The sequence below is a fragment of the Narcine bancroftii genome, chromosome 11 (assembly GCF_036971445.1).
Source record: "Narcine bancroftii isolate sNarBan1 chromosome 11, sNarBan1.hap1, whole genome shotgun sequence".
In the NCBI taxonomy this organism is placed as follows: Eukaryota; Metazoa; Chordata; class Chondrichthyes; order Torpediniformes; family Narcinidae; genus Narcine; species Narcine bancroftii.
Genome location: NC_091479.1, coordinates 87,538,737 through 87,551,713, shown reverse-complemented (window position 1 = coordinate 87,551,713; position 12,977 = coordinate 87,538,737). Strand labels below are relative to the sequence as shown.

General features: G+C 39.3%; 1 protein-coding gene across 1 annotated transcript in view; it reads right to left on the bottom strand.

The window, feature by feature from the left end:
• The window catches only part of cftr (CF transmembrane conductance regulator), an 85,511-nt gene that overhangs the window by 24,197 nt on the left and 48,337 nt on the right, over positions 1 to 12,977 (bottom strand). Inside the window, exons 12-16 of the mRNA XM_069903891.1 lie at positions 10,897 to 10,991; positions 7,193 to 7,279; positions 5,613 to 6,360; positions 4,100 to 4,228; positions 2,709 to 2,746 (exon numbers count right to left, since the gene is read on the bottom strand). Coding sequence (XP_069759992.1) covers positions 2,709 to 2,746; positions 4,100 to 4,228; positions 5,613 to 6,360; positions 7,193 to 7,279; positions 10,897 to 10,991 — 1,097 coding nt within the window. The remainder of the gene's footprint in view (positions 1 to 2,708; positions 2,747 to 4,099; positions 4,229 to 5,612; positions 6,361 to 7,192; positions 7,280 to 10,896; positions 10,992 to 12,977) is intronic.

Below are 12,977 nucleotides of genomic sequence, written 5' to 3'. Positions count from 1 at the left end.
GGTGTGAAATCTCAAAGTGTTGGGAAACCACAGTAATTTAAAGGAGCATGTTCGTTGTTACCGGGAAAGGGACATTATTAATGACTCTCAGAGTTTAACCATTTCAACAGCAGCTGTTGCAGAAGGAGAGCAGACTGATGTATTTTAAATTAGAACACCTAGTGTAACCGAGCCAAGAGGGAGAAAAAAACTAAAAGGACGTCCCTTTACCACAGAAATGAGGAGAAACTTCTTCAGCCAGAGGTTGGTGAATCTCTGTAATTCGTTGCAAAACTGGAGTGGACAAGTCATTGGGTATATTTCAAGTGAATTTAGTGAAAGTTGATAAGAAAATGTCAAAGATTATGGGGAGAAGGCAGAAAAATGGAATTGAGAGATAAATCTATTACTCATGCTTTGAATCCACGAACCAAATAGCCAAATTCTGCTCCTACGTCTTATGCTCTTCTGAAAGAGATCTTCTTTCCTGCAGATAGCCACCAGTGGCAAGACAAATAGCTTTGTATATATATGGAATATTTTGGTAATGTTTTGGGACAGGCCTTGTGATGAATGGCAAGATGATTCATTTGTTCAGATGCCAATCTTCCAGTTTTCTTTCAGGACATAATTTCCTACTGGGACTCTGGCTCCTAGCCATTGGCATGGGTCAGCACAAAATACAGCAGCTTTGATCTTCTATAGATACCACACATCTTCTGTTAGGGGGAAATCGCACTATATCAAACTCCAGATTAAAGTTATTCTATGGCTACCTATTAACATTTTCTTTCCTGCTGATCACAAAATCTGAACCAAGAATGCCACTGGTACAATATTGGTTTAACATAGAACATTACAGCACAGAACAGGCCCTTCAGCCCATAATGTTGTGCAAACCAATAAAAACCTACTCCACAATAATTTCGCCCTTCTGCAAATTTATAACCCTCTATTTTTCCTGCATCCATTTGCTGATCCAAGATTCTTTTAAATGTTCTTATTTTCCAGCTGCCACCACCACCCCCCCCCCCACAACAATGCATTCCAAGTACCTACTATTCTCTGTTTAAAAAGTTTCTCGTCTCCCCTAAATCTTCCTTCACTCACCTTAAACAGTTAATTAAAACCCACTTATCTCTGGCTGGAGTGATTTCCAACATATATCAAGATTCTGTGCAAAGATCAAGCTTCATAGACCTAGTGTCATACTTCAGCTCAAGAAATCTCTGTGTGTGAATTAGCACGGTGTAAAGGACCCAGTGCGGGATCAAAACCTAAAAAAGTTAACCTATTTGCTTCACATACTAATGAATTAATTTTTCTGCAATTGTTAAGTTAACTCTAGTGCATTTCTAACTCATTTTTGTAAGATAAAGTTTGAAAATAAACTAGCTGTTTTATGGGAAACAAAACCATTAACAACTAATTGATCTTGCAGAAATATTTTATTCAAAAAAAATCCAGGGACAAAGTTGAGGTCATCTTACCAGAGACATTTCTAGGATGATGTAGCAAAGCATTTAAAGGGGTCTGTGTTCCGGAACCATTTTAAATTTCAACCCAATAATCCCCACAGAACACATTGTTCTTGTTCTTTCATTCATGAGAGAAACCCTCATAATTCATTTACAGCTTGTGAGGTCTGAGAACATGCAGCCAATGTGCAGATTTGTCATGTATGAATTTAGCATTGAGCAGAACTGTTCTTAAGATTCTCAAGGGGGTTTGCACAAGTACCAATGTCAATTATAAAAAAAGAGTAATTTGTAATCACTTGCTAGATTTTACTCTGTTTACAACCATTATGTCAACAGCCAACTCACTGGAATAAAGTGCTCAAATGAGTAGTGCGGATCTAAATAAGAATTCTTGTATTAATTAACTCCGTACAAGTTGCGTGTCATGATTATTGAACGTTGACAGAGCCAACGTTCAACAACTTCAACCTGTTTCAGCTGAATTGGGCATATTCAAAAATAGATTAGAGGCTTACATCTGGTGTATTGTTAATGAACATTGTTCACTTGAGGAGAGCAACAAGCACCAAATTTAAAATAATGCCAAATTATGTCGGTGAGAACACATTATTTTTCGTGAATATTTTTGTTTGTTAAAACAACATGAAAATCTAGAGCAGCAATCAGGAATGAAGATAAAACTCATGAACAGTTTCAAATCCAGTCAAAACTAGAGGCTCCAATTGCGACTATTGTAAATGTTGGAGACTGGAGTGTTCATTGCAGGGTGGTGATTTAAAACAGGAAGCACACGCTTTGACTGGAACAATAAGTCAGGTGTGATTTATCCTTGCTGAACTTGGGAGTGTAACTGAACAACCTGTTTCAAAATAAAAGTATTCCAAGAAACCAGCAACAAAGAAATCCAGAACCTATGCACATTAGAGAATATTGATGCCAAAACATTCGAACACTTTCAGGATTGGGGGAAATCATTGAAAGCGGGTTGAAAGAAATGCTTGAAATGGTCAAGTTTATACCTCAGATAAGAAGTTTGTATCAATGATTATTAGTGGCTCGAATAAAATATTAAAAATGGCTTTGATAAGCTCATTTCTAACAGAGCTTGCTGCTGTGTAAACAAATCAACTGGCTATGCTGAATTCTTGCTCATTTTATAAGCTATTCTAACTCATGTCCAGATGATATCACCAATCAAAACACAGGGAAGATAATAATCCCCAAATTGCAAACGACATAGTTACTCACTTGTTAATTATCCAAAGCCCAACCAAGGAGGCAGCCACCTTCAGAGAAACAATAAAGAGAATAACAATAAGATTACTGTACATCTTATCACAGAAAGGCTTCTTTTGAAATCTCTCATGCTCAAGTTGAATACATCTGTTTTTATGCATCAATAATTGCCAGGAAAATTGTTCATCAGAAAACAAATTAAAAAAAACCTGTATACTTAAAAAAAACGGTTGAGATCAGGGTTGATATTGATCTGTGTTATAATTGAATTTCTGGCACAACACATACCAGTTCTCCACTTTCCTCCCACCATTTAAAACATGGGGGGGGGGGGTGGGGGGAGGTAGGGGTTTGTCGGTCAAGTGGGTGTAATTGGGTGGCACAAAATGGCCTGTTACCGGCTGTATGTCTAAATTTAAATCTAATTTTTTAAAAAATTATCAAACTAATGATTATTTATAAAAAACAGATCTGCTTCTTTAGGTTTAAAAGCAAATCACCATTATCAAGAAAACATATATTAGTTCTCAATCCATTAATTGAAATTAGACTGTTCTTGACTGCCATTCCTTCTGGAACATCATTGAGAAAAATAAAGAAGTGAAAGTTCTCTCAGGGTTGTCCGGTCTACTTTCTAAAGGCTGAAATCAATTGCCATCAAGATCTTGTATCTATCACTGCTTGGGTTGGCTCATTGATACATCGTGTCACGATCAATCCTTGGATGGCTCATTGATCTGTCACGCACTCAGTTTTACCCAAGAGGGTTGTTGCAGCTCAGTCACTGAGGATATTCCACACATTTTAGAGACTCAATAAATGAAGGAAATATGAATTAAGATATTGCTATGAAGGTAAAATATCAGCCACAATCTTATTGAATGACAGAGCATCCATGAGGTGCAAAAGCCATAGTCGTGCTTCTATTTTTCTTTATTTCCGTATTACAAACTCCTAATTGGGCAAAATGCATTATCAATGGATAAGTACTGTGTGAAAATTATAAAAACCAATCCCTGTTCTGGATATAAAGATCTTTCTTTTAATGTTGGTTTAATAGCATTGATAGTTCCTGGCTGTAGTTAGCAATAATAATTCACAATGTTTCCCCTTCTTAAAAGTTTGAAACATATTTACATTTCACTAAATATACATGATTTAATGCAACTGGAGCAAAAGGAAATTCTCAAACAAGTGATTAGGACATCAAGTATACTGGCATTCTATTAATTTTCTTAAGAACATAAGAATTCGGAGCAGAATTAGACCATCCGGTCCAGTGAGCCAGCTTCGCCATTCAATGAGATCATGGCTGATCTGATAAGCTTCGTTAATTCCCCTATTATGTAAAAATCTATCCAACCATAAGTATATTTACTAAGATAGCCTCCACTGCTTCTTACCTCTGCAAAAAATATAACAAGGCAAAGGATGAGAATAATTATCAAGCTGCGATTAAGTGTAACATATCGGAGGTAAGTGCTCCATGTAGTCGTAACATTGCAGATTTCCTCTTCATCAACAAAGCATTCCTGTGGGAAACAGAGTGAGATAACTCACAAGCACAGCAACAAAAAGTTTGTACAGTATTCCCATGCCACAGGTAATATAATAAAACTCCCAAGACATCCTGTGGGAGTTCTCCAAAACAATATTTAACATCAAAATACATTCAGCAATAGTGAGACAAATGACCAAAAGCTAAAAGGAGATCTGGTGTATGTTGAAGATGTTATCTAGGAAGCAGGGATGTTTAGGGTGGAAATTCCAAGTCTTAGCAGCTGATGCAAGGACATTTTTACTTTGAAATAATTGGAACTGTGGCTACACTGGACACCTGAATTGGAGGGGTGCAGAGAACCCAGAGGTTGGCATGGAAGGAAATAATAGAGATACAGTGAATTTAAGCCCAGATGGGTTTTGAATACAAAGATGAGAATTTAGAATGGAAGCACAACTTAGCTTGAAAATTATACTAACAAGCATAGAACAAAGATTTAGAATTAGCATGAAACTGTACAAGGAAAGCAGAGGTTTATACTCTCATACAGCATTGCATTAGAATAGTGTATCTAAAGATAGCAAGGGTATAGATTATGGATGAAGGTTTTCGCAGTAAATGGAACTGAAGCAGAGGTTGCATTGGCATTTCCACAAGAGATTTAAATAGACTGTCCAAGACTTAAATACAGTGCTAAAGTCATCTTTGGTCAAAGGGTGCAAATGATCTCATCCAGTTTCAGATGTGCCATTCAATCCAACCATGCTAGTAATAATGGTCCAATGTTCCTCCCATCTTTCCCACAAAATAAAGCCATTTGGACAGGAGTAGAGAGATATTGGCCAAATGAACCAAATGGGACAAGCTTGGAAGACACCTTAGTCAGCATGGATATCAAACCACAGGGCTTGTTTCCATACTCTTTTATTCTATGACTCTAATCCACTATTTCTTCTCCCGTCACCTCCCCTTAAATTCACTTTAATTCCTTCCTGTTGTAGCTATTTGACATTATCACCACTGTTTGGGTAAAGATTTTTTTCCCTGCATCCTCCATTAGATTTCTCTTTTGCCATTGACCAGGACTACTTACTTATTAAGCTCTTCCCTACAAGTAGAAACATCCTCCCACCAATCCTGATAGATTTCTTGAAGAATTTGAAATACCTTTATTCGGTAACTTCTCAGACTTCTTTTTGCAATATATTCCCTTGCATTTCTGGTGTCATATTTGTAAGTCTTCTCTAAAGATTTTATGTGTCAGTTGTTTAGGGACTGAGTAGCTTGTTCTTGATCCTAATTAACGTGTGCTAGTAAAACAGATAATTTTCTTTTATTTTGATTTAAAACTTTTCTCGCACATGTCATGGTAAATATTAAATTATAGTTTCCAGTGTTGGAATAGTTCAGCATACCTTGAGATCTTCTTCATTTATTTCCTCGCTAACTTCAAAAGATCCATCTTCAGATAGACGTCTTGAGTAAATATCAATATTGGAAGAAGTAAAGTTGGTCTGAGCAACCATGGACAGCTTACGAACAGTGCTACGTCGCATCTGAGTCTTATTCTGAGATGCTGAGGTGTTGGTCATGAGTGCCAGAATAGACTGGCGCCTGTGACCATGAAATGACATCTCACTTTTGAATAAATTACTACGAGGCTGTTCAGGTTCCCCCAGTTCATTCTCTGGAATGAGAGAAAAATGCCTTTCAGCTGGTTCATTGTAGCATTCTTCTCTGCCATTTGTCTGTGGGTGTGACATAGCTGTTTGTATAAGGGGAAAGTTCTTGTTTGGAGTTATTGGATTGAGTTTAAGAGAGGATTTTCTTTTCTCAATAAATTCTGTGGGTGGCTGCTTAAATGATGCTTTACGAGTTTCACCGAAGCCACCCAAGCCTGCTCCATCCCCTGAAGATACAGAGCAGCGGCGAAGGGTTTCCGTGAGAATCGAATTTCTTCTTTCAGCACTGAAACTGTCGAAGCCCTCTGAACCCAGCAGTTGTGAACTGAAGTCAGGCTTTACACCTTGAAGTTCAGAGAAGGTTCCATAGAAATAGCAATGGCCCTCGTGCAGGAGCATAATTTTATCTGCTTTCTTCAAGTGCTCCAGTTTTGACGTCACCAAGATTCGAATTTTGTTTGCCATGAGTTTACAAAGACAACTGTTTATAAAAAGCATAAATTAGAAATGAATCCATTTCCATCCGAACAACGTTGGTTTTATTTTTCAGAGATTTATTACAATGGATTATACCTAAATAAAACATCCTCGGCATGAACATATGAGGATGTTCTTTGGCCTAAAGGATGGATTGTAAAACATTTGATTAAGAATGAAGTTCAGTAGGTGAAAATGATAAAACAGCCATTAACTTATTGGGAACATATTGGATTCAGATTCACTGATTATGTTATCTGCTTGGTGGGCAGCTTTATGTATGACTGGCTGCATCATGGTCTGGTATGAGTACACCAATACCCTGAGCGCAAAGCCCCGTAAAAGGTAGAGGACACAGGTCAGAAAATTAGACTTCTCAACAAAAACTCAAATGGAGACTTATTTAAGGACTCTTACTTTGGCACCTTACTGATTTTTTTTTCTCTCTCTCAAAGGCACATTTCTTTATTTGTTTACATGTGCACGTTGAGTCAGTCTTTATTTGCACTGCCAATAAGGGGTAATTCTGCCTGGCCCGCAGGAAAAAAGAATCTCAGGGTTGTATGTGATGTCATGTGTGTACTCTGACAATAAATCTGAAATCTAAATCGGATTCCTTCTTACGTAATGCATCTGATCCCAAAAAGCTTCAGCAAGTGGATGAATTAGGTAAACACTCTCAGAAGACAGATGTCATGTGATTGTGATGTAGTGATAACACATAGTCAGAACCTACATCTCGATTAATTAATTTTATTTTTGTTAATTTTGCCATATTATATTGTTTAAAGACTGAGATTATTAAATACATTTTTTGACAAGCTTCTGAAATATACCTTTCAAAAATGTCCTTTTCTGTGGTAACATCAAGATGACTAAATGGTGAATCCAGTAGATACAGATCAGCATCTTTGTACAGTGCCCTAAAGAAAAAAGCAAATAATATAAGGCAAGTCATTAACCCCTTTCACACTTTCATCCCTCTAAATTGGCTGTTCAGTGTCCTGGGATAGGAATGGGGGCTTTGGCTTTTTAGACTTGACCACTCCTAACTGGGACACTGAACACTTTCACACTTGGCAGGAGTCATCTCCAGGGTTAGGACTGTCCTACCTTCTACCGGTGACGTCATGACACATCGAGTGATGGTGGACCTGCCTTAGATCCTGATCAATCTTATATTTGAACAAAATTAATCATTCATAATTATAACATAATTAAACTTTATGTACAGCACAGTATGAGCGCTTCAGCTCCAGTTGTTGTTGTGCCGACCTATATAAACCTTTTTAAGGAACCACGGGAGAGTGCTGGTAATAAATAGCAATAGCAGACAGTTTTTAAACAGCGTGGGAAAGTTGGTAGCACTATCGCATACAATTTATAAATACTGTGGGGGAGAAAGCAACGTTGGACCTGCCCTCCCAGAATTCCATGCGGCAGAAAAAGGGCTGTATGACCGGCTGCAGCAACGGAGCATTTATGGAGGTGTTTCTCTGCTGCACGGCATTGTGGGAAATGAGGTCCGCCATTGCTTTATCCAATGTCTTTATAAATTGTGCGCTGTAGCACTACAAACTTTCCTATGCTATTTAAAAATTGTCTGCTATTGCTATTTATTACTATATATTTTCTCTCTCCCACTGCAACCTTCCCACGGCAAAGTTTATACCTTCATTTTAATCTTTTCTTCCTTCATGTTCCTGCACTCACGCAAAAACTTGGGTCATTTCAATCCCACAATGTAATTACCCATTTCATACTTGCCTGATTGCAACGCCGAGGTCTGCAGATGCCGGGGATTGTACTAGGGGTCAAGGCCGTCAATCCCTGTCGTGAGATGACGTCGTCTGATGCTGGCATTGAGTTGATTTTGCTTTCACACTTGGCACCTTAAAGGTCGATTGGCAGTTAATTGCTGGGATCACTTGCAAGTGTGAAAGGGGCTAATAGTAGGCCAGATTTGCTGGCTAATGCCAACAGTGGCATTCAAAGGCAATGGGATTCTGCAGTTTAAGATGCAGTGAAGTCCTGGACAGGCATTCTGATCATTTAATACCTGGAATTTACAGACTGGAGCACAGCACTTCATTTCACTGCTGGACTCCACATAGAATCTGGTGGCAGAGGCCAGTCTTACTGGAATACCCCAGCTGCATTCTTGAGCATTGCCTCTCAGATTCTGAGCTGTACCAGATCAAATCTGTGGTAAATTACAGGCCTGACTGATTGCAATGGAAATTGTCTGTCAGGTTTAAAATTTGACAGTAAAAGAAAAACTAAGTGATTTCTATTCATATGAGTTTGCTTTGATTTTATGTTCTTAATAATAAAAATGAGAAGAAAAAAGCAGTTTGGCTCTTCGCAAATTAAGTTGCTAAAATGATAAGGCTGGTAAATTGGCATCAAGTTGTTTAATCATCTGATCGTGGAGTGGTACTAAACTATTTTATCACAACTTTACCTGGGACGTGAACTCACAACCTCCTGACTCAAGGTAGCAAGAGCCATCAGCCGAGCTGAACTGGCATGTTCACAGGTTTTTTCCCCCCCTCTGTGAAACCTTTTTTTCTGTTCCTCCTTTAACCATTCATCTGCATTTCTTAAGATAACTTGTATTGTTTTTCTTCCCCTCTCCGAGAACTAAAACTAGCCCTGAATTTTAACACCAAAATCCTGGGAAATATTGCTGTTCTTAAAGTAGCCTCTTTAATGCTGCAGTGACCAAATAATAATTTTCTTTGTGCCGATGCAGCTAATTCAGTTCCAATGGCCAGGTTCAGGAAATAAGCAAAGAATTAGAACCACAGCTAATAAACGGTCTTTTCATCAAACTCAACTTTAAACGGTGCCTGGGAGTATGTGGTTTTGCAATTCAAAGCCAACTCGTACGATGGTGGTGGCTTTGTGAAAAACATTCTGGCTCCTCTGTCCTTGAGAATAATGCTGCACCTAGAGTAAAGCTGAAGCATCATCAGCCAAGTACAAATAATATCATGATGTCTGCTCATGAACATTTGGCTTGCTCACACTGAGGTTTCCCAGTGATCCTGATCTTGGAACCATAGAGGGCCACCATTTGAAATGACTGTAGCCTTGAACACGGCTGGAACTTACTGATGGATTTGGGAGGACAAACTTGCTTTGACGCTTGACTCCATATGTCCATCAGTCTTGCCGGGAGTCCCCAGATTACATTGGCAAATCCCCACACGGAATTGTGCCAGGTTAGGCTTGCCACAAGGGAGCAATCTCACGATGGTTTCAATTGACATTGTGAGACAACGGAGTAAGATAGTGATTCCCAAACTTCATTTTATACCTTCACTCCTATCTGTGGATTGGGCTGGGAGGGTGTCAAAGATTTTAGTGGGGTGTATGATGCTTTAAAGGGCTGAGCTAATTTCGTTAGAAAGCCCTGGAGGTAAAGATAGCAGTTTCTCGGAACCCATGGGATAGCTCCAATGCCTTAAAAGGAGCAGCCTGTAACAAAATCAAACGTTTATGTGCTGGCTGGGTAAAGCATGTAATTTATCGTGAATAAACATGTGGAACTTTTGTTCAAAAAGTTTAGCATTTATTAGTTTAGAGCTGAGAAGGAGCTTCGTTATCTTTTTAAAATTACTTTGATTTAATTCAATGTTTGTTTTCTGTTAACTTTATTTTTATTAATACATGTATTAAATTGTCTACTTCAGTTTTGACAGCTAGTGCATGTCTCTGAATGTCAGAGGCAATACACATTCAACACAGTTACTCACAACAAAACACAAAATGCTGGAGGAACTTGGTGGGTCAGGCAGCATCTGTAGAGGCAGACAGGTGGACAAGAAACCCTGCATCAGAATTACTGTCACCTACTCGTTTCACAACTGTAAAAGCTCTGTCCCTACTTTCTACTCCATATATCAAGGGCAGGCCCTGCACATTTTGTCAGTCTACATGCTGATCAAGGTACTGAATTTCAGGTTGTGGAAGACCTGTGATGTGAGCCCTCTACTCCCAGCCCACAAAAGTGTGCAGTAGTTGGAGAATGGATGAGGTCATTTTAAGAGTCAACTCCTTTGGTACACGTGAAGTCACAGACAGACCAGACTGGGCAGGGATGCCAAACTTCCTCCTTCTCCGAAGGTCATTAGGTGAATCAAAAGGCAACCGCGGTGACTTTATGGTTTCCGTGACTGGAGTTCATTTAATTTTCTGAATTTAAATACATTGCTGCAAATGTGGGATTCAAACTCATCTCCCTAGATCAAGTCTGAGTGTTTGGATGCTACCTCAACCAAAACCATCACGCTACAGTGCCCATTCAATGGCTTTGTAGCTATTTAACTGAAGTAACATTCTGTTTGAAGCATTCTCTTGACGAGAGAATTTATACAAGTCTAGGCTGTTCTAAAGCATTACTTGTTGATTAAGTTAACTGTTTGTTGAGGTTTACTGCTAATAAAAAGAGTGACCTTACTATGGGTTCTCAAAAAGAACTTTCAAACATCATTTTATTTCAAATGTTTGGTCACTATTTGATTGCAATACAAACCTTGCCAGAGAGATTCTTGCCCGTTGTCCTCCACTGAGAGTAATCCCTCCATCTCCTAGGACAGTCTTATCCTTGTTTGGAAATTTTGTGATATCCTGGATGGGGTGGGGTGGGGGGGAAAGAGTGAAAAGCCATCTGTTGGTTATCTTTGTGTAGTGGTATAAGTTGCTGTTTTCTCCTCTATTCCAATCGATTGTGCTAGTGGGCACAATCAATCATACCAGGGCCCAAGAAGAGTATGGTAATGTGCCTAAATGACTATCAAACAGTGGCACTCACATCAACAGCGATGAAATGTTTTGAAAGGCTGGTATTGAAGCATATCAGCCTGTCTGAGCGACGACATGGAGTTGTTCCAATTCGTCTATTGTAGAAACAGGTCTACAGTGAATGACATCTCACTGGCTCTACACAAAACCCTGGAACACCTGGACAGCAAAGATGCATACATCAGGATGCTCCCTATCGACTTTACTTTGGCATTTAACACCATCATTGTCGCAAAACTGATCAATGAACTCCAAGACCTGGGACTCAACACTGTACTGTGTAAATGGATCATGGATTTCCTCACCTTCAGACCTCAATCAGAGAGGTTAAGGAAGAACACCTTCATAATCTCTTTCAGAATTGGAGCACCACAAGGCTGGGTTCTTACCCCCCTGCTCTACTTGCTTTACACCTATGATTGTCTGGCTTAGTACAACAACATCATCTACAAATTTGCTGATAATACCACGGTAGTGGGTTATATAAAAAGAGAAGATGAATCAGCATACAGGAGGGAGATTGAAAATGTAGTTGAACGGTGCACCAACAGTAGCCTCACATGCAATGTTACCAAAACCAAGGAGCTGATTGTTGACTTCAGGAAGGGAAAACCGATGTATACAATCCAGTGATCATTGGGGGATCAGAGATGGAGAGGGTGAGCAAATTTAAATTCTTTGGAGTCATTATCTTGAAGGATATTTCCTGGATCCATCACACTAATGGCATCATGAAGAAAGCATTTCAGCACCTCTACTTCCTCAGGAGTTTGCAGACGTTTAGTATGACATTGCAAAGGCTGGCAAATTCCTACAGATATGGTGGAAAGTGAGCTGACCAGCTGCATCGTGATCTAGTACGGCGACACCAATATCCCCGAGTGTAAAGCCCTGCAAAAGGTACAGCCCAGGACATCACAGGCTAAACCTTCCCCACAATCGAGAAGATCTGGAGGGAATCCTGCCATCAGAGAGCAGCAGCAACCATCAAGGATCCACACCACCCAGCACACACTCTGTTCTCACTGCACCTCCAGGTTCAGGAACAGCTTCTACCCTTCCACCATCAGACTCCTTAACAACAAACTCAATCAGAGACTAATTTAAGGACTCTTATTTGTCCATTTTATTGTTTGCTATTTTTCTCCTCTCTGTATTGCACAGTTGTTTACATTGGTTTATTTGTTTACATGCATACATTTTGCACAGATAGCTGTTGTACTACCAATAAGTGGTAATTCTGCCTGGCCCGCATGAAAAAGGATCTCATGGTTGTTTGTGATGTATGTACTCTGACAATAAATCTGAAATCTATTGCTGCTTTCAGCTGACTGAAATGTCAATAATGGGGATCACATCCAGTTCAATTTTGTACAATTCAAGACTTGGTCAAAATCTGATGAGGGCGCAATACAAATAGACACTGAGCAGTGAAATGTAAATTTATGCTCACACACTGTGATTACAAATAATGAGAACTTCTCTGGTAAGGTTTCCCTCTCAGCAGCTCAAGTAGTGGAACTTGAGGATCTTGATAGCGTTCTCCAATAAATTCCATTTGCCACTGTAATGGTGCTCTCCAGATGACCAGGGGTCTTCTGAGGAGAAAGGTTGGCACGATGACTGAATGATGGAAAGTACAGTCACAGAATGCACAAAGGCCATGCTTCCCATTTCCCTTCAGCCTCATTTGTGAAGAAATTCCTTTTTTTATGCATTTCTTCTGTTTGGACCTGCTTTTGTTTGCATGCACACCTGGTGGAACTGAATATGTGATGAATTTCAATGTAGAAGAGTTGGTCTCACCCTTAA